The sequence below is a fragment of the Cetorhinus maximus genome, chromosome 16 (assembly GCF_964194155.1).
Source record: "Cetorhinus maximus chromosome 16, sCetMax3.hap1.1, whole genome shotgun sequence".
In the NCBI taxonomy this organism is placed as follows: domain Eukaryota; kingdom Metazoa; phylum Chordata; class Chondrichthyes; order Lamniformes; family Cetorhinidae; genus Cetorhinus; species Cetorhinus maximus.
In genome coordinates, this window is record NC_135894.1 from 57,834,531 (window position 1) to 57,856,707 (window position 22,177).

At 39.6% G+C, this 22,177-nt stretch overlaps 1 protein-coding gene across 6 annotated transcripts in view; it reads right to left on the reverse strand.

The window, feature by feature from the left end:
- dmd (dystrophin) overlaps nucleotides 1-22,177 on the reverse strand; it is a 1,945,510-nt gene that overhangs the window by 498,286 nt on the left and 1,425,047 nt on the right. For all 6 annotated transcript variants that reach the window (XM_078559857.1, XM_078559853.1, XM_078559852.1 and 3 more), the window contains exon 48: nucleotides 5,546-5,647. In XM_078559857.1, the coding sequence (XP_078415983.1) occupies nucleotides 5,546-5,647 (102 nt within the window). The remainder of the gene's footprint in view (nucleotides 1-5,545; nucleotides 5,648-22,177) is intronic.

A 22,177-nucleotide genomic window follows, 5' to 3' on the forward strand; every position in this document is an offset into this window, starting at 1 on the left:
GCTGAGCTGAGTCAATTATCCAGCTCAGCCAAGCATTCAGAATCAGGCCATCTGGAAAAATCACATGTCTGGTCATCAGTTTCTATTAATAGTTGATAGTGTTAATAATGCCTTACTACAACTGTACAGGGAATTAGTGAGACCACACCCAGAGTACTGTGTACAAAATTGGTCTCTTTACTTGAGGGATAAACTTACATTGGAAGCAGTTTAGAGAAGGTTCATTAGGCTGATTCCTGGGATGAAGGTGTTGATTGTGAAGAAAGGTTGAGCAGGTTAGGCCTATATTTATTGGTGTTTAGAAGAGTGAAAGGTGATCTCATTTGAACATATAAGAATCTGAAGAGGCTTGACAGGGTAGATGCTGAGAGGTATTTTTTCCTCATTGGGGAATCTAGAACTAGGGGGAAATCTAAAAATAGCAGGTCTCCCATTTAAGATGGAGATGAGGAGAAATTTCTTCTCCTAGAAGGCTCTTAGTCTCTCGAATTCTCTTCATCAGAGAGGAGTGGAGGTTAAGTCATTGAATATATTCATACATGAGTTAGACAGATTTTTGATCTACACAGGAGTCAAGGGATATGGGGAAGGGGGATGGAGATGACGGCAGGAAACTGGAGTTAAGACCACAACGAGATCAGCCATGATCTTACTGAATGGTGAAATAGGCTCAAGGAGCCAAATGGCCTACTCCTGCTCCTATTTTTTGGGATCTTATGAACATGTATTTTAACCATATCTAAGTGCAGTTTCTCGAAGTAGGTATCCTGAAATTTAATGATATTGTTTGGGATAATTAATCACTGAGTTTTTGTAAAAAAAAGTTTTAACTCATGCATATGAATTATAGCATGAACAGGTTTTTGTCGCCTAATATCAGATTACACTTTTTGTTGCAACATAGTCTTTACTAAAGAAAAGCAACATTCATTTGTACAGTGACTGTCACATCCTTGGAGCATTTCAAGTTCTCAACTGCCAATTAAGGACTTTTGAAGTGTTGTCACTATTGTAACATAGGGAACCATGACAGTCAATTTACACATAGCATGATCCCTCAAACAGCAAAGAGAAATATGGCCAGATAATTTGTTTTTGTGGCACTAGAGGGATAAATGTTACCTACCATTCTGCCATCCTACCAGTAGGATTGTAACAAGGCAAATTATTTGATTATTCTGAAGTAAAATAGCTTAATATAATGTACTTTGAAACTATTTTTGTGAAGACTGCTTAATTTGAGCAATGTATTCATGGCATTTGGAAGTACTGTTCCTGCTATGACTGGCAATTAGTATAATCTGTAGTACGATAAACATCCTTTAAGGCTGACATCATGGTTTCAAAAGTTCAGTTCTAATAGATACAGGTTAAGACTGACAGATGGTCTTGAATCACAATACTGCTAAATATATAAATGTGGTTCCTTACTTAATGACTCCATGTTGTCACCAAGTCTGTATATCTGCTCTTTAGTGGTGGGCATGCAGCACATTGAAACATTACTTTATCACAGCCATTTTTTGTTCTAGTAATCAATTAAGCTACGTTTTTACATCAATGCATTTTGTTTGTTTCTTGGACTGATAATCTGATAATAATTAACGGCTTCAAAATTGTAAATTGATAATGAATTTAACATCAATTTATGTTTTCCTGTAAAATGTTGTGTCTAACATTTCTCTGTTAATTTATGTAGATGAAATGAAACAACACTTTTAATGCAGACACACAAAAATTACAAGTGTATCATCAGGTCATTTATTTCATTGCTGTAGGAGCTTACTGTGCACTAATTGGCTGCCGTATTTCACACATTACAACAGTGAATACACTTCAAAAATACTCCACTGGTGTGAAGCACTTTGAAAGGCATATATAAATCCAAGCTCTTTCTTTGTTCTTTATTGTAGCAGTGAATTCATCCTGCAGCCCTCATAAAACTGAAGTAAAACATAGTGCTGCTTTAAAGCAGGAGATTTATAAGAAGCCCCACATAGCTGCATAATAGAAACATAAGAAAAAAGAGCAAGAGCAGGCCATTCAGCCCCTCGAACCTGCTCAGCCATTCAAGTAGATCATGGATGATCTTCTACCTCAACGCCATTTTCCCACACTATCCCCATATCCCTTGATGTCTTTAGTATCTAGAAATCTATCGATCTCGGACTAGAACATACTCAATGACTGAGCCTCCACAGCCCTCTGGGGCACAGATTTCCAAAGATTCACTACCCTCAGTGAAGGGATTCATCCTCATCTTAGTCCTAAATGGCCTACATCTTATTCTGAGACTATGTCCCCTGGTTCTAGATGGCCCAGCCAGGGAAAACATCCTTTCTACATCTGCCCTGTCGAGCCCTGTAAGAATTTTTCATGTTTCAATGAGACCACCTCTCATTCTTCAAAACTCTTCAGAATACAGGCTGAGTCTCCTCAATCCTTCCTCATAGGACAATCCCACCATCCCAGGAATTAGTCTGGTGAAGCTATGTTGCACTCCCTCTATGGCAAGTATATCCTTCCTTAGGAGACCAAAGCTTTATGTAATATTCCAAGTGCGGTCTCACCAAGAGTCTAAACAATTGCAGCAAGACATTTTTACCCCTGTACTCAAATCCTCTTGTAATAAAGGCCAAAATACCATATGCCTTCCTAATTGTTTGCTGCACCTGTATGTTAGCTTCTAGTGACTCATGAACAAGGATACCCAGGTTCCTTTGGACGTTAGTATCTCTCACCATTTAAGAAATACTCTGCATTTCTGTTTTTCCTACCCCTAAAGTGGATAACTTCACATTATATTCCATCTGCCATGTTCTTGCCCACTCACTTCATCTGTCTAAATCCCCTTGAAGCCCCTTTGCATACTCCTCACAACTCACATTTCCACTTAGATTTGTGTCATCAGCAAACTTGGAAATATTGCATTTGGTCCCCACGTACAATTTATTGATATAGATTAGGAATAGCTGGGGCCCATGCACTTAGGACTCCACTAGTCACAGCCTGTCAAACTGAGAATGACCGGTTTATTCTTACGCTCTGTTTTCTGTCCGTCAACAAGTTCTCAATCCATGCCAGTAGATTATTACCAATCCCATGCACTTTAATTTTGTTTACTAGCCTCTTGTGTAGGACCTTATTGAAGGCCTTCTGAAAATCCAAATACACCATATCCACTGGTTCCTCTTATCTACCTGCTAGTTACATCCCCAAAAAACTCCAAAGGTTTGTCAAACATGATTTCCCTCCATAAATCCAAGTTGACTCTACCCAGTCCTGCCATAATTTTCTAAGTGTTTAGCTATCACAACCTTTATAATAGATTCTAATATTTTCCCTATTACTGATGTCAGGCTAAGAGGTATGTAGCTTCCCATTTTCTATCTCCTTCCTTTCTTAAATAGTGGGGTTACATTTTCTATCTTCCAATCTGCAGGAGCAGCTGCAGAATCAATAGAATTTTGGAAGATGATTACCAGTACATCCACTCTCTCTAGGGACACCTCTTTCAACACTCTGGGATGGAGATCATCAGGTCCAGGGGATTTATCAACTTGAAGTTCTATTAATTACTCCAGTATTACTTTTTTATTAATTCTTTGAATTCCTCATTCCCACCAAACCCTTGTCTCTCCAGTATTTCTGGAAGGTTTTTTGTACCTTCCTCCATGAAGACAGACCCAAAGTATTTGTTAAGTTTCTCTGCCATTTCCTTATCCTCCATTACAAATTCTCCTGTCCATTCCTGCAATGGGCCCACATTTGCCTTTGCTAATCTTTTCATTTTCACATATTTATAGAAGCTTTTACAGTCCATTTTTATGTTTATCATTAGTTTCCTCTCATATTCTATTTTATCTTTCTTTATCAGTTTCTTGGTCCCCCTTTGCTGAATTCTTAAAAGTTCCCAATCCTCAGGCTTACTATTTTTTAGGCAACATTGCAAGCCTCTTCCTTTGAACCAATACAATCTTTAACTTCTCTTGTTGGCCATGGTTGGGTCAGTTTTCCTGTTAGGTTTTTGTGCCTCAAAAGAATGTTTATTTGTTGTAAACCATGTATTATTTCTTTAAGGCTAGCCATTGCCCATCTACCGTCCTACCTTTTAATGTAATTTCCCAATCTACCACAGCCAACTTGCCCCTCATACCTTTGTAGCTTCCTTTGTTTAAATTTAAGCCCTTAGTTTTAGATTGAGCTACATTACTTCAAACTTAATGCAAAATTCTATCATGTTATGTCACTTTTCCCTAAAGGCTCCTTTACAACAAGATTATTAATTAGCCCTTTCTCATTGCACAACTCAAGATCTCAAATTGCCCATTCCTTAGTTTGTTCCTCAACAAACTGCTCTAGAAAATCATCTTCTGGGAATTTGTTCTCCACAGCATTAGTGCTAAATAGGTCTACCCAGTCTATATGTAGACTGAAGTCCCCCATGATTATTGTTATATGCACCTCTAATTTCCATAGATGTCCACATACCATTCTACAGATAATCTATAGATATAAAATGTACCCACTGGGCATTCTACTTTTCCCATTTAATCTCCTGAGAGAATGTTCTGTATGATAACTTCTTGATCTCTATTCAACTGTAGCCTACATCCCTCCAAACAGCATTTCTTTCCTGCCCCAGCAGTATTTAGTCCATGGAGTACTTGATCACCTTCAAGAGAGAATTGGACCTGTTTTCTAGCTGGGGTAGATAACGTATTGTACAGTAGACATAGGACAGTATAACATTAATCTGGACCAGAGTAACCTTCTAGACTAACTTGGATCATCTAAGAGGTCAGAGAAGAATGTTCCACATTCCTCCCTCCCCTCAATTGGTCTGAATTTTACCTGGTTTCTCACGTCTCCAAGAGATCACATAGCTTTCGAATGGGGTGGGAAATGTCTTTATCATGATGCACAATGCATTGCTATTGTGTATGACAGCTGGGTGGATCAGATGATCTTTTCCAGTCTCAGTGTTTACTGCAGTCTGTGCAAATCCAACTCCCAACCAGATACTTATCCAGCTTCTTCTCTTAAAAAAAATCATCGGAACTGCTTTTTCTGTTTTTTCTATCCTAAGTATTCACTCAAACCTATTGTAATTTATGTCTGACATTTTTCTGCAGGCTGTTAAAAGCAATAACAACTTGAGTTTTGTTAACAATTGAAAGAAAAACAATATAAACTTCTCCAGAAATAAGAAAAATTGAACATTTTGTTTTATAAGCACTTCAGCCTACATTATTGTTGAGCCTCAGTTCATTTTCACCTTATGTATCTCATGGGAAAATGTATTTATTCATCAAGTAGTTACTAGTTTTACTCCAACACTAAATTATTTCCCCAAAGACAACATATATATTATTAAAGTACTGAATTCAAATTAAATTTGAATTATTCATCTTTATTGCAGTTATTATGATTATGATCTGATTGTTCTACCTTACTTCAATTTATAAAATCTGCTGTCCAAGTTGCACAATTAAAATAAATTATTGGAAGTTACCAAATCTCTAACACTGTAAGAGAGTGTTACCTTCAATGGTTGAGGGATGGGCTTTTCCTTACAGAAGTGCTGCGCCTTGAACAATATGCCTTCCACATCAGCCTGTTTGGCTAGTACTCCTTCTTCTGTCTCCTTAAAACAGAAATAGATTAAAAATATACATCATTCTAAAATGATCAATAAAGCCATTTATAGGTGCTAACTCTTCCACAGATCGCAAAAGTCATTCCACACTGATTATGTCCCAACAACTTGCTTATGCTGACTTACTAACCAGTGTATGTAGAATTTTCTGATTCACAAACCTCTGCAAATATATTGTCAACAAATCTTGAATGTTCCATTGTTGCTATAAATGTGCGTTTTACTTTCTTATCACCTCTTAGCAGAAACAGGGAAAACAGGCAGTAGTTTCAAATTCAATTATGCTTGATTATGGATCGGAATTACACATTTTGAGCAGGTTTTCAAATTCAACTCTCACCTAAAATTCACCAACTTAAAGACGAAAAGATCACATAAGGAAAGGCGGAATGAAAAAGGCTATTCATCCAATGAAGTCAATTCCTTCCACAGAATATAAACAATATGTTCTATGCCAATTATACTCCCTAGCCCTCAAAGATAGTTCACCAAAAGCATAGAAAATTGATCTAAACTACACTCTTATTAGTCCAGCCCAGTTAATTGCTTTTTCCAGATGATATTCCTATGGTTTTACGAGCACAGAAACCATCCTGTTCAATGCTGTACTTGATGAACTTAGTCTTTAAGTTCTATCCTTAGCCAGTTTTTTTTTCATCACCGGAGGAATTAATTAACCGCTTTTGTTGCGAGCCTGTTTCAAATAAGCATTACTGTTGTCATTGGATAGAAATTCCGTTAATCTCTAGTCCCACTTGAGGCATGTTAATTTTAAACCTATGTCCTCTACTGCTGTAGACACACTGCTAAATGAAACAACCTGCTTACATCTATATTATCCATGCCTCTCAGCATTTTAAGACCTGGATCAGTTTTGCATTTCTGTCGTCTTTTCTCTGCTAAAAATAAATTAACTTTGGTGTGAATCTCTTCATAACTTGGACTTAATGAAAATACTACATCACATTGAGCCCATCTGTCACCGTTCGATGCACCAAAAGACCTAAGAAACCCCTGATGATCTAGTCATCCTCGATACAGGAAATAGGCATATGTGTTGAGTATCTAAAATCACATATAATGTACCAATGAAGAACCCACCAATGATATATACATTAGCATGACATGTTTTGACTTATAACCAAATACTATTAAGATACATCCTTGATTTGGTTCATTATCAAAAGCTTTAAACAACTTTCACTGAATGTTTATTAATCATTCTATATCCTATTGCATTTGTACCTTGCTAATGGATACGTACATCACATTACCTTTTCCATATACCGTACCATATCATTATCCACAATAAAATCAACTTGGCATTCCTTAGCTATTTCACGTCATTGCTCGAGATTTATTTAGCAATGTTTCCTAACAGCAGAAACTCATGTCCACAGTAAATTTTGTATGACAATTGGAAACTCCTTGTTCCATATGTGGTTGATGAATAACATCCTACTCTTGTTTGTTAGGGTTTACACGTAAAATACATTTTTATCACTTTTGGTTTACTTCTGATTATACCATAGAGGATAATTGCGGCTGGTTTGTCAATCACAATTAAAAAAGACTTTGGCTGAAATTATAACAAAGTGAAAGGACCTTGTTTAGCCCAAGGTGAAATCTTAATATGAGTTATTTATTAATTCCCAGTTCATAATTCTACTCAATTTCAAATCCAGTTTCCTATCGTCTTCCTAATTCCATACTCCTTAATCTCCTTTAGTAATCTTCCATGTGGTACCTTGTCAAAGGCTTCCCCACTATCTGTGTAAACAACGTATTCTGTAATTTCTCCATCTATCATGTGTGTTCCCTCTCCAAACAATTCTATAACGTTTATCAAGCATGAACATTCCTTTTGAAATCCATGCTGGTTACTTCTAATCATCTTTTTTCTGGATATGATGCTAATTTCATCCTAAAGACCAAGATAAAGAAACCAAAATTACATTTGAAACTGGTGGCAAGTCAGTGGAGCGATCACTCAGTGTTCTGGGTCTGTCTTTTGTGGAGCCAGAGTAGCATTTCAGACTCCACAAGCATTTGGGCTTTATTGCACTGGCCTCTAGCTGGTTAAGCTCTTTAGGCACCATTAGCTGCAAATTTCCCAATTTATATATCATCCTGATTTGGAAATATATTGTCATTCCTTCATCGCTGCTGGGTGTAAATTTTGGAGCTCTCTACCTAACAGCACCGTGCAAATACCTTTACCACATGGGCTGCATCAGGTCAAGCAGGCAGCACACCACCACCACCTTCTCAAGAGCAATTAGGGATGGGCAATAAATGCTGGTCTTGCCAGCAACTCTCAAAACCCATGAATGAATTAAAATACAGACCCTGAAGAACTAAAGGAATAGTTGTTGTCTAATTATACATCAGAGTCCTACAAACATTGCAGGGCCCTGATTTTACTAACAATATCAGCTTGCTGCTTATCACAGATGGGTGTCTGGGCAATTGAAATCACTTGATTCAAATTCACATGAAATGTGGGTCAATCTGGCATTGAGATTGCGACTTGATTTTGGACTCCCATTTCACATCTGGAAAATGGGCATAACAATGTTCAATCTCTCTCCTTAAAACTTTTTCTCTGTAAAATTTTCATTATCACATATGTTCAGCTATTTGGTCTGTAAATACCCAAATTAGCTCTGCACCCCATTTTAAAAATGGGTACTACTCTGGTCACTTTCCAATCCTCACTCAATAAAGATCTGAAATAATCTTGTTGAAATCAAAAATGTCTCAACAAAATGTCTCAAGAGAAAAGCATTAAGAATATACTTTGTTGATGACATCTTGTAGCTTTCTGTTTGCTTCTTGAAAAAATCTCATCTTAAGTATGTGAAATAGTTCAATGTATAATTGTACGAGGAGCAGTGGTTCTAAGTTCACTAGTATACTCAAGCACTCCATATTAGAAGACCTTAGAAATTATCCTTATCATGTAAAGTATGCGTGGAATCATTCAAGTGAATGTTTGATGGAATAATATCTAACATTTCATTCCAATTTTGGTTCTAACTCTTTTGCAAAATCTTTTCCATTAGCAGTCAGAAAATTCTGTACAATTTGTCAAACTTAAATGTGTCTCTAATATGACATTATAACTACCTGTTAAGTTAAGAATGTATCATTTTACCAATATTTAATGCTGGAAAGTTGTGACCGCAGCTGAGGACTGAGCAAATTTGTTCTATTATGGAAAGTGCTATGAAATAGGCACTTAACTGACAAAGCCCTTCAGTCACTTATAGATGCAGTTATGGAGCAGAGAACAGATTAATTCATGGTGAACAATCATATGACACTTCCGCAATGAAGGTGACACTCAAACTCTGTATCCTTACCATTCAATCCATCCCCCTCTCCAACAACTGTCTGGGGTTGAATTCAATAGTTCACAGCCTCAGCCTCCTACTCAAATCCAAACTGAGCTTCTGACTCCATAAACTCTCCATCACAAAGACTACTAACTTGCACTTCCAGAACATCACAACTACTGCTTCTACCTCAGCCCTTCTCCCACAGTCACACTTTGGTCACCTGCAGACTTGATTATTCCGATGCTCTTCCTGCTGGTCTCCTAGCTTTCACCCTCTGTAAACATCAATTCAGCCAAAGCTCTGCTACCCATATCCTACTCTGCATCAAGTCCAGCTCTACGATTTCTTTTCTCAGCATCTCCATCTCTGTGCTTCTTTATAATCTCCTCAAAATCTCCTTCTTTGGCTAAGCCTTTGGTAAACCCCTCCCAATAACTCCTCCTTTGGCTCAGTGTCCACTGCTTTTGTTCTTCCCTGTGGAATACCTAGGGGGATTTCGCAACATCGAAAGTCTACAGAAATACAACCTATATAAGACACATAAATATAGGCCATTATCGTTAATGCATGTAGCCAGATTTTGCATATATTGCATTAATAATGCGAAATATTAACAAGATCAGGAATGATTTCTTAAACTCAAAGTCATTTTCTAGTACAGAAACCTTAGTCAGGACTGGACACAAGTGTATCAAGTGTGTAGCTAGTATGCGTTGGCAAAGCATGCAAATTTCCACAGCGCTCTGCAGACATTGTGCAGCTATCATAGCCTCACGGACAGACTGTACTGTCCTTGCAAAATTGCCAAGCTACAATTATGCAATTTTAGAACTATAGAAGAAAGGAAAACTATAATGGCTCTGATGGTAGAATTTTGGGGGAGGGAGGAGTGGAAGTAAGTGAAGAAAATCATACACATGCAGTAATATTGGAACAGACATGAGATTGAAGCCATCCATATCCATGGTATGCATGCTTATGCAAGCATCTGTGTACAAAACAATCATTTGCTCTTTCTCTTTGCAAGAAACTATCTTTCACTATGTGTTGAAAAACATGAGGAGTGTTGAAAAACATGAGGAGTGTTGAAAAACATGACACACTTTTCTCATTTGTCTTGAACAATTTGAACATAGGAACATTTATTAGTCATCAACATATTGGAAATGGAACATGAAGGCAGTTTGAACATTCAGGGCAGTTGAAGATGGGAGGGGAGGTTATATAATGAAGCCTCTATCAATAAATTGAATCAGATTTGGTAACCTTACGTGATGAAGCTGTAGCATACATTTCAGATTCTGAGGCTGTGAATGAACTGAGAAAAGCAGAAATTTGCAGCCAGCATTGAGGGTTTGGCTTAGGCTATTTTGCACATATTGGGCAGAATTTTGCCCTTGTCGGGTGGGCAGGCCCGGGAGCGGTCTTGAAGCTGACCGCCGCCCGCGATCGGTCCCCAACGCAGCGCTTAGCGCTGCCTGTGTGGGGGTGAAAGGAGCACAAGGAGCACAGAGCTGCCTCAGGGAGCTGAAGATTTTTAACAGTATCAATAAAGATATTAAAAATAATGAAAACATGTTCCTTCATGAGCAGGGATATGTTAAATATGAGTGTTAAAAGTTTTAATTTTTTTTAAATCACTGGTCAAAACCTCATCCGTGGATGAGCTTTCGTCAAAAGTGCAAAGGCCTCTTGGCCTTTTCGCCCGCCCGCCAACCGACTGAAAGCGAAAAGTTTGAGTCAGTGAATTGATTTAGGGCCTTAATAGGCCACTTAATTGTCGACGGGCGCGCTGCCGACTCTCGCACACATCCGCCGATCAAAATATTGCGTGAGTGCGCAATGCCATTGGGACGCTCACCCGACATCATCGCGCACATTTACACAAGTTCAGGACGCCCAACAAGCGAAAAATTCTGCCCATTGGGAATTCACAACTGGCAGGCACAAAAGCTCAATAAGAGTGGTCATGATTCCAGCACTGATTAAGCTGCAACTGTTTAGATAAGAAGGAAACTAATTTATATTTCATGGTGCCTTTCATATCCATAGTATATCCTAAAAGACTTTACAGTCAATTAATTGCTTCTTTTTTTTTTGAAGTGTGGTCATCTTGTTTTGGAGATATACGCAACAACCAATTTGGCAGAAAGGAAGGTTCCACAAACAGCATTAAACTAAATGACAAGCTTATTAATTTTTGGTGCTGTTGGATGGACACCAGAAGAACTCCCTGTTCTTCTTCAAATAGTGTCATGGGATCTCCTATAGAATCATAGAATGGATGTACTCCAGGAGGAGACCATTCGGTCTGTCGTGTCTGTGCCGGCTCTCAGCAAGAGCAAATCACCAAGCTCCATTTCCCTAACAAAAACAGAATTACCTGGAAAAACTCAGCAGGTCTGGCAGCATCGGCGGAGAAGAAAAGAGTTGACGTTTTGAGTCCTCATGACCCTTCAGCAGAACTGAGTGAAGTTAGGAGAGGGATGAAATATAAGCTGGTTTAAGGTCGGAGGTGGGGGGGGAGAGAAGTTGGAGGGGGAGTGGTAGCTTCATTTCCCTGCCTTTCCCCGTAGTTCTGCAATTTTTATTCTTCAGTTAACTATCTAAATTTCTTTTGAAGGCCTTGATTGAATCTGTCCCCATCACACTGCCAGACAGTGCATTCCAGATCCTAACCACTTGTTGCATGGAAACAATTTTCCTCATGTTAACATTGCTTCTATTGCCAATCACCTTAAATCAGTGCCCTCCGGTTCTTAACCTTCCAGTAATGGGAACAGTTTCTCCCTATCTGCCTCAATCCCTCATGAATTTGAACACCTCTCTCAAATCACCTCAATCTTCTCTTCTGCAAGCAGAACAGCCCCAGATTCTCCAATCTATCCATGTAACTGATGTTCCTCAAATCTGGAACCATTCTTGAAAATCTTTTCTGTATCCTCTCTAATGCCTTCACATCTTTCCTAAAGTGTGGTGCCCAAAAATGGACAAAATACTCCAGTTGAGGCCGAACCAGTGTTTTATGCAGATTTATCATGGCTTTGGTTTCGTACTCTATGCCCCAATGTATAAAGCCCAGGATCTCGTAGGCTTTATTGATTGCTTTCTCAACCTGCTCTGCCACCTTCAATGATTTGTGCATATATACCCCCTGATATTTCTGCTCCTGCACCCTTTTTAGAATTGGACCCTTTATTTTACATTGCTTCTCGTTATTCCTATTAAAATGAGTGCGTTGCACTTCTCTGCGTTGAGTTTCATCAGCCACTTGTCTGCCATTCCGCCAGCCTGTCTAACGCTATCCTCTTTGCTGTTCAAGCTTCAAAGTTTTTAAGTTTTGTGTCTACCTAACTTTGAAAACTGGACCTTAATTTGACATCTCATCCAAGAGATGGCATCGCTGACAATGCAATACTCACTCAGTGCTGCACTGAAGTATTTAATCACTGAATGCTTGCAACGGGGTTCGGACTTAGACACTTCTGACTCAGGAGAGAGTGTGTTACTACTGAGCCAACTGTCACCTAATTCATGCCTACGGGTTCATTCTGTGCTTCACTTTCTTTGTACATGGATGTTGTGATGAGACCTATCAATGAAGAGGCAGCATGGCACTACATCTTGCAAGCATTAGCACAGAGGAATACACCCCTGAATCTATAGGGTGATGCACCGAATATGGGCGAAAAAGACAACTATGCAAAAACATAGAGATAAAAACAAAAAACTACTGCGGATGCTGGAAATCCAAAACAAAAACAGAATTACCTGGAAAAACTCAGCAGGTCTGGCAGCATCGGTGGAGAAGAGTTGACGTTTCGAGTCCACATGACCCTTCAACAGAACTGTTGAAGGGTCATGTGGACTCGAAACGTCAACTCTTTTCTTCTCCACCGATGCTGCCAGACCTGCTGAGTTTTTCCAGGTAATTCTGTTTTTGTTATGCAAAAACATATCTTACCTGAAAGAACTTTCCAGGTTTCAATCACTCGCAGCATGAAGATGAGCTGTTTGACATAAGTGCTGGATTTACCTCTCACTAGTTGTACGAATCCCCTTGTTCTACATTCATGATTTATCTTGAAATAGTTCTCCTAGAAAAAAATTCTTTCTTGTCCTTATTAACAAGCCCCAACAGCAACTCTTTTTATTAGATAACCAGTGTTTCAGCTGGATGCATTTTTTACTATTTGTGTCCTGTGAATACACCCAATCATGATGAATGATAGCTACTGACAACTGAAAAAAAAGTTACTCTTCCAAATGGAATTGCGAAAAAGAAATTCAACACACTACTGCAGTGCGATGTTGAGAGTTTCTTTATTCAATGTACAGTAATGATATGGATCTATACACACACACAAATACACATTCTTCTTCATCTTGTTGCTAGAACACTTCTATTACCACAGGAAGTCTGTCAAAGCACCAATAAGCACTGCAACTGATCAGCCTGGGCTACATGTAACAATGCCTCTGCCATATATTTTCAATTATTCCAAGCATCTCAATGCTGAATACAACTAAGGATTTCCAGTACAACAACAGCAGATGGCATAAGGTAAACAAGATGATGATGGGAACTTACTCCCCATTTTTAAAAATATATGGATTGTGCCTTCTGCTTTTCCTGCTACAAATTTCAGAATTCTCCAGTGCCCCCTCACAATTCTTTATACCTAACTGTGCCTCTGCTGTGGTTAGAACATGTTGGGTTGATACATCTTCTAAACTGGTGGGTGATTCAGGTGGTGTTGCAAACTGTTACTGTCGTGACTGAAGTGCCTCTTGGCCAAGATTGTATGGGGCCTAGGGAAGCTGCTGGGAGGTGGGGAGCGGAGGGGTGTATGGTGTTGATGAGGGTGGTGACGTAAAATAGGATAGGATGGCAGAGGGTGGCATGGCTGTCGTTTTCCTGCCATTGGCTAGCATTTTACCAGTGGTAACGAAGGTGGTCAAAGGACCTTTTGCCCTTAAGCCAACTGAAGTCCTTAAGGGCCTCTTTCCACTACTGCTGCCAGCTTATCAGCTAGGGGTGGGAACTTCACGTGGGGAGACCGCCAGGTATGCCCTAGTGGCCTCCCTGCAGGCTCCAGCTGAGGGGGAGGGCGAGAGTGGGAAGAGTTGGGAGCATTCTGTGGCCTACAGAGGACCCTGCCTCAGTGGCGAGGACCATCCCCACTGAAAGACATGCTCCCACTCTCACGAACAAACCCAATCCTGTCTTGACAGGGCCTGCCTGACCCAAATTACCTCCAATTCCAGGGCAGACTCTGGCCTCCTCCATCTTGGCTGCTCCATGTTGGGGACTGGAGGCAGTGTCAGCAATGGCCACCACTCCTGGGGCTGAAGAGCTGCCAGCCAGCAGCTCTTGGTGATGGGACCTCTTATCTTAAAAGAATGGAAGCTCTGGTTGCGTGCAGTTAACGGCCTGAGAAACATAAAGTACAGTCAGGGTTTCCATCACCGACTGAGGTGGGTTGCCCCCAACTTTCCAGCTGGCAGACAGGGCCACCATCACCCTGTTAAATCCTGGCCCATGATTCTAACTGAAAGAAAATGGTGATAGTAAGCAGAGTAGCCACTTTACATCCCGTCCTCCTTACATCTTGCCTGATTTTCTTTTCATTGGAAAACAAAATTGAGCGAGGTAAACCAGGCAAGTGATTCACCGTAATCCTTTTTTTTTAACCTAATGTTTCAAGTTAAAATTACCCGTTAACTTCAACTTTTGTTCTTTGCTTTTCGTTTCCTCTCTCTCTTTACTAAATGTGCCACCTCATACTGGGAAGCACTTCCACAGATGTCAGCAGTCTTCTGTGCACATCCTAAAGTATAGTTCAAAGAGAGGCTGAACAATCTATTCGTTTGCAACATGTGCAGAGATTTATCTTACAAAACAAGATTTATATGGAAGCTGCAGAGGCTAAGGATTCCATGAGAAGTATGGGCATTGCAAGAGGAACAGCAACCTGACTAAAATGCAGAGGACAACCTATTCTTGGTTACAAAAGGCATTCCAGCAAACCTGAAATAACTATGCCATAACTGAACTTCCCTCTTCCCACTACAAATGTGTCATCATCTATGAAGCCTTCTGTGTGTAGTAGGTTACACATTTTTCAATCATGCCATCTTATCGAAATCACTTCCACCAATTTTAATGTCACCATCATTTTATTCACAGCCTATAATGTGTGCATACATTTGCATGCCTATTTCTTCCTACCACTGTGCTTCCCCTTGATGCCTGTGTCTACTGTATAGACTCTTAAACCTAATTCAGTGCTTCTCCTATGTTCTACCTCAGGGATAGGAATGTCATTGCGTCAGTGCAGGAGCCGCTTATGACCAAGACAGCCTTGCCCTATCGCAGCTAAATCTGAGAAGAATCTGCTGCAGGCTGCACCCATTGTAAGACCATATGGGCAATTGGGCCTTGCATTCTTGCAGCCATATGTATAGATATGTGAAGGGACTGACAAGAAGATCTGCAGGTGCTGCCATCCTAAATGAAAGAGAGAGAGAGCAGCATCTTGTATGTCCATCCATGCTTTGCTACTATTGGGCACTTTGTCTACATGGTACCTAGATAGTAAGGTGTTCCCAACAGGAAATCAACTGTGCCTTTGTCACTGAGAGATAAAAGGTAACCCATTCAGCAAAAGGCATAAAGGCGAATAGCAAAACAGGTGGCAAAGGGGAAATAAACTAAGAAAAATATCCTTAAAATAACAGAATAAAAAGGTGTTAATAACAGTAACTAAACAAGTATATTACATCAAACTTATTTCTGCTTTCAAGATAGTGCCTAAAAACCCTGACATAATTTTAATATTCAACCTACCACAAAGGAAAGAGTGGAAAATGGGATGTATTTAGGTTAGAAAATTAGGCAGTTGGAAAGTGAGTGGTGACCCAGTGTAACTGACTCTCAATCCAGGCTGCTCAATTACCATCTCAGTGTCAGACCAAACGCAGTGGCAAACCTAGGCTCAAATGCCAGCAGCACAATCAATTATCGGGACATCACAGCCAAACCTGATCTCTTTCTACACCTGACATCTATTCATAGCTTGGCTGAGGTTATCCAAGTCAACACAGATCAGAGATCAAACAGGGTGTCCTGCTCTTCAGATGCAGTATTGCACTCCATGGGGTACTTATCCTTTGAACTATTCGAGTAGGTTGCAAAATAGCACTTCCATAGATGCTAAAAGATCAGCTCACTGGAAACAGTCTGAAAATGGAAGTACTGACAATGACGTTCACATCCATTTCCAGTTTGTTGGAACTTTATTTTGTGCCATGCTCCTGAATGCTGTTCCTTCTAATTGCCCATGTACATTGCACAAAATAATATTGAAACTCTGGGAAGAAATTAATTTAAAGAGAATTTTCTTTCTTTAGATTTTGAAAATATTTTTGTGAATGCTAAAAGCTTTGTGCAATCCTCAATCTTGAATCCACTGAAGAATAGAATTTGTGGTAGTGCTATCCATTAAATTGTAGGTCATTACAGAATTCATATGATATGTCGATGTGCTTTCACATTTTTAAATGTTTTAGTTATCAACAATTAAATGGTTGTGAATACTTTGAGAATGTCTTTTGTGAACTGAGTCAACTTACAAATGAATTGTTAAAAATGCATAGATAAAAGCAAATACTGTGGAAACTGGGAATCTGAAATAAAAGCAGAAAATGCTGGAAAAACTCAGCAGGTCTGGCAGCACCTGTGGAGAGAGAAAAACGGAGTCAACGTTTTGAGTCTGTATGACTCTTCTTCAGAGCTTTATCTTCCCAATATCCTTTCTTTGATAACCAATCAAAAGTTAGAACATGTCCTTTCCTATCATGTTGTAAAATCTAATTTCATAATTCTTATGTTTCAGAATATTACATTTAACACTTTAATTCCTAAAAATAAAAGTAAGATAAATAGAAGCATCTGACTGAGAAACTGATAAACAACCCTATTGTGAATGCAAATCAAACATGCTTGGAGCTAATTACAGATAAAAGGTAACTTATATTTATCTTACAGGTAAAAGTGTGAAGGTATTGAACAATGAATGACCCATCTTTAAGCTTGCAATGGAACCAGAAGATCTACCCTTACTTCAATAAAAGATTTAAATTGTTTATGTAGTTTCCAGATGAAAAGAAGTTGAAAGCCAGTTGTAAGCAAGAGAGTTCCTTAACAAGGCCAGCAATTCTGGGCATTGTAAAACTCTATTGGAGATATAAATTATTTGTGTGGGTTATAGAATCAAAGAGTTGGGTTGAAGCTCAAAATAATTCATTCGTAGTTTTGTTTGAACCATCCCAAAGTATGCCACGTTGTCATGGAGATGGATTGTGGGGGTTAGAAGGTTCCTTTGTTTAATTTACCCGGATTTTGCTCACAGAGATTTTGTAATTTGCAATTTTTGTCCAGGTGTAGGCTGCCACACAGTGAGTTGGGAGAGCCAAGGGAGATAAATGTTAGTCAGTCCACCACCTTAAGCATAGAAAATACTAACTTTATCTTTCACCATGCAGAATGTGGGTGAGGCTCAAGTTCAGTTGGAATTTGTGAGGGGGAAATAATCTGGAAGATATGCCAAGTTTGAAGCTGGAGGAAGTAATCTACAGTCTTTCTCATATATCCTTGTGGCAGAAAGCAGTCAGCAGAGTTAGTTTGGAAAGCAGTGTGATTTCCAGGAAGGCAGTTCGGTATCTGTCAGTAGCTAGGACAAATAGCTGAGGAGTCCACAGTCATGAGGTCTTTAAGGAAAAGTTGAAGAGTTGCTTAGCCAAAAACTAATGGAAGGAACCCCAGAAATCCTGTATCTTGGAGAAAGCTGGAATACTGAGGAGAATTAAACTGAATTCCAGAGGCCTGTGGCATACCTTTGGTTTTGTCTCCAAAGAAGTGAATGAACTGTCAAGGTTTTGTAAGGTGGGAACTATTGGGAGGAAGTAACAAGTAGAACTCAGTTCACAGCATAAATCTTTATAAACTATAGCATTAAGTTAGTGATGCTTGCTTAATTTAAATTCTTCTTGCATGCAATAACATTTGTTATTGTTTAAAAATGTGAAATCTTGTACATATTTTTGTTAGTTAATTACAGGGAATTTGGATTTCATTTTAAACATTAACAGTCTTCAACACGACCTTAACAATCATTCCTAAAAGGATCTTCTTTCCATATGCTTTGGGTGCAAATTTGGCTTTGGGTGATGGTGTCTAATGGGAGATATTGGGCTGGAATTTACATTTTCAAATTAGGTGCTGACTACCCCCCCCCCCCCCCCCCCACCCCCCACCCCAACAAAACAACACCATCTCCCCCCACTGCCACACACTTCACTGATATAAAATTCAGTGTGAAGGTGTTGCATCATCAACCTGATGTCATCATGCCAGTCTTAACTACTATGGAAGGTGCGCAGACATGAAATCGGTAGCATGCCCGCCATATTGAAACTGTGAATTAATTAAATCATTAATGAAAAATTACGGATGATTAGTTTGTTAACAATTAACTTGTTAACAACCCAATCATTTTTAATTTTTCATTTCACTGCACATTTTGCATTTTTTGTGGGTCAGAGGTAAAAAAAAGTGTGGGGGTCTTTTACATCAGCTATAACAAAGTGCCAAAAGGACAGTAGAAAAGGCCTGTCTCCGGGACCATGGTTGAATATACCAGCAGATTCTGCTGGGGAAGGGGGCAGTGTCTGTATGTTTTTAATGACAATAAAAAAAATCTTTTTTGCACTTTCGGTGAATAAGAAAGGCTGATTCAGACAGCAGCTTGCCTTTACAATTCTAACTGTGACCATGGCATTTTTCCCTGTGCCACATGACCTCCAGCCTACAATAGCAATTCTCAGAACCCACAAGTTATGTATTCACACCAAGGTGTGATTCATATTCCACTATGAATATAGTTGCAACAAAAATTCAATACAATATTATTTTTAATATCAAACCTAATTCACAAGAGCTGACTATATTGTGGCATCTAAAAACTGGCAGGAGGAACTGGCGCTGGCAATAACTGCTCAGTAGGCAAGCTTCCCTGCACCTATAATAGGCCTCCTTCCTGCAAGATGACCACTATTGACCATCTGATGCTGATTGGATGTGCAGAGATGGGAGGGGCAGGAATGAGCAAACTCCTCAGTTTCCTGATTTAACAGATTTAATGTAATTTCCTTTCTTTGGCACTCTTTGTCTCTATTTATAAAGCCCAGAATCCTATATACTTTGTTTTACTGCCTTCTCAACCTATCTTGCCACCTTCAAGAAGTTGTGAGCACATATTCCAAGGTCTCTCCATTCCTACACCCACTTTAGAATTGTATCCTTTATTTTAAATTGCCTCTCCTTTTCCTTCTGACCAAAGCATATTACTTCGCACCTCTCTGCATTTAATTCCATCTGTCATGTGTCTGCCAACTCTTTCAGCCTGTCTATCTCCTTTTGAAGTCTATCACTATCAGTTTTACAATTCACTGCATTTCCAAGTCTTGTGTCAACTGCAAATTTTGAAATTGTGCCTTGTACACCCTAGTCTAAGCCACTGGCCAAAATTTTATGCCCCCACCCCCTGGAGTGGGCTGGCAGGTGTGAGGGGAGCATAAAATTGGGTGGGATGGTGGGCTTGGGGCTCCATGCCCATTGTCTATCTGAATGCTGGTATGTTACCAGAGCTGGCCCTTAAATGGCAAATTAATGGCCACTTAATGGTCTCTTTCTGCCACTGTTGGTATTTTACTAGTGGGGGTACCCACGCCACATGGTAAGGCTGTGAGGCCAGTGGACTTGTTGTGAGTCCCTCCTGTTCATGCACCCTGTGACCATAGGAGGGCCCCCTAACAGAAAACACTGCCCCCTCTTCAACCATCACCCTCTAACCTCCTGACCACTGCCCCACACCCCTCGCTGGTGCCTGCTTTACTGATAGTGGCCAGGCCACCCCGCTTAACTTGAACTCTGGCCTCCAGCGACGCTCCCACTTGGGACTGACTGCAGTCCCAGTAGTGGCCACCACTCCTGGAGAGCGGCTGACCCTCTGATTGGCCAGCAGCTCTTGGAGGTGGAACTTTCTCCCTTATGGGAGCAGAAATCATGACCTCAGGCAACTAATTGTTTGAGCCACTCCAAATTGCATGGTGACTTCTCAGCCAGAAGAGGTGGGTTGACCCCCAACTTTCCAGCCAGTGGGTGGGGCCACTGCCTCCGCTTAAAATTCAGTCCATTAAGTTACAGCAGCAGTAGCCCTATTGCCACGTCCTGTTGCCCATCCTGTTCCCATATCCCTTTATACCCTTTTCCTAAAACCATTTCTCTAACAGATTTTGTGTGTCAATCACTAAATTCGACTTGTGTGTTCCATATCCTTGTATATGTATGTGCTAAAAAAAAAGTTTCTCCTGCTCGCAGTTCTAAATCTATTGGCCTAGACATTCTGCCTTTGGTGCAATTGCTGATCCAGGATTGAGTAGTGATTTCTTTTTCCCTTGAATTTATTTCATATCAGCGAATGTAAAGTCTGCCATGAATTAGCACCATCAGGAAAAGTTTTGGAATGTAGTTTAAAACAAAAAATGCTTTATAATTTTTGCCCTCTTGTTCATGACATCTTTGTCAATCCCTCCTTTATCCCCATCTATCGCTGGCCTTCTATCCAGCTCCACCTGCCCCACCCCCCTTAAACAGTATAAATTTCATCACATTTCCACTTCTCTTCAGCTCTGAAGAAGGGTCATAAGGACTCAAAACATTAACTTTGTTTTTTTCTCTCTCTCCACAGATGCTGTCAGACCTGCTGAGTTTTTCCAGCATTTTCTGTTTTTGTTTCAGCTTTTTTTAAAAATGGCTTTATCCATTTGAAGTGCTGCTTTTAATGTCTTGTGAATGTGAACCACCAAATACTGCTCTTGCACATCTTCCAGCTTTTCTGTGTCCCAAGCAGAACACCAGGCAGGAAGTAAAAATAATTTTGGGGTCTGAATAACATCAATAGGTCTATCAAACAACAATCTTCTTTTCTGAATTATGTGTTGGCTGCTTCTAATTATTTTCTCTTCACCTAGATATTTAGTAATTCCATATTTAATTAAAGATTTCAAACTCTTACCTACCACAGATGTTAACCTAGTGACCCTCAAGTACCTGAGTGAAAATGTGCATTACATTGACCGCTCTTCAGTCCGCTGCACATTTCCACTCAAATAACCCCCTAAAATCTTGGCATTGAATTTCCTAGAATGATGTAAACAATGACATACGCCATTAATTATATAATTTTGTACAATGATCTTCCTGTTATGAACTTATGTCAAAATTTCCTGGAAAAGTAACATTCCGCTGCAAACATAGTGGTGAATCCTCAGAAGCAATGCAGCCAATGGCTCACCCTACCCACGTCAATAACCAAATAGGCAAATCAATACTGGCATAACTAGAGTGATGGAAATCTAAATATCAAATTCTTTCACTGTGTTGAACTTGGTCACTTACAGAATATTGTTTTGTGTTACAGAAACACAGCTGTAATCTGTTTTCAGCAACATTTTAAATTATATACTTTTAAGCCATATATTTAGAAAATATTAGTTATTTACACCACCTAAAAAGTCTCAGATTAAACAAATTTATAATAAAATTGGGACTTTTTTTTACCTGTTTCCCAGGTGCCAAACTATGCAGCTAGGTCTTGCATCTTAAATGCCTCTGAAATACTGATGCCATATTGGTTTGGGCAATATGTGGACATTGCTGATATATTTTCTGACAGCCACTTTGAATAGACATTAAACCACTTTTATTTATGAATGAGGGGCGTAATGGCTGTTGAAGGATCACTTTCCAAAATTCATCCGAAATTGAGTGAAGCATGTGCTAGTTATTGAAAACTGTTGTCAGGCTGCTTCTGATCTAATCTCTCCCTTCTTGCTTTCTCTACTTGTGAACAGTCACCACTCCTTCCTTTAGGACTGATAGCTTATCTCTCAGACTAGTCAATGAAACCCTTGCTCCAAAAGCCTTAATTGCTCCACATTACTGTGCTGGATTGTCTCCACTACCTTGAGCTCAAGTAGCCACAGTTAGAGTCGCTTCTTGCAGAAGTGTTTGTCCAAGTTGACTTCTGCTTCTTGAAACTCCCATATCCGG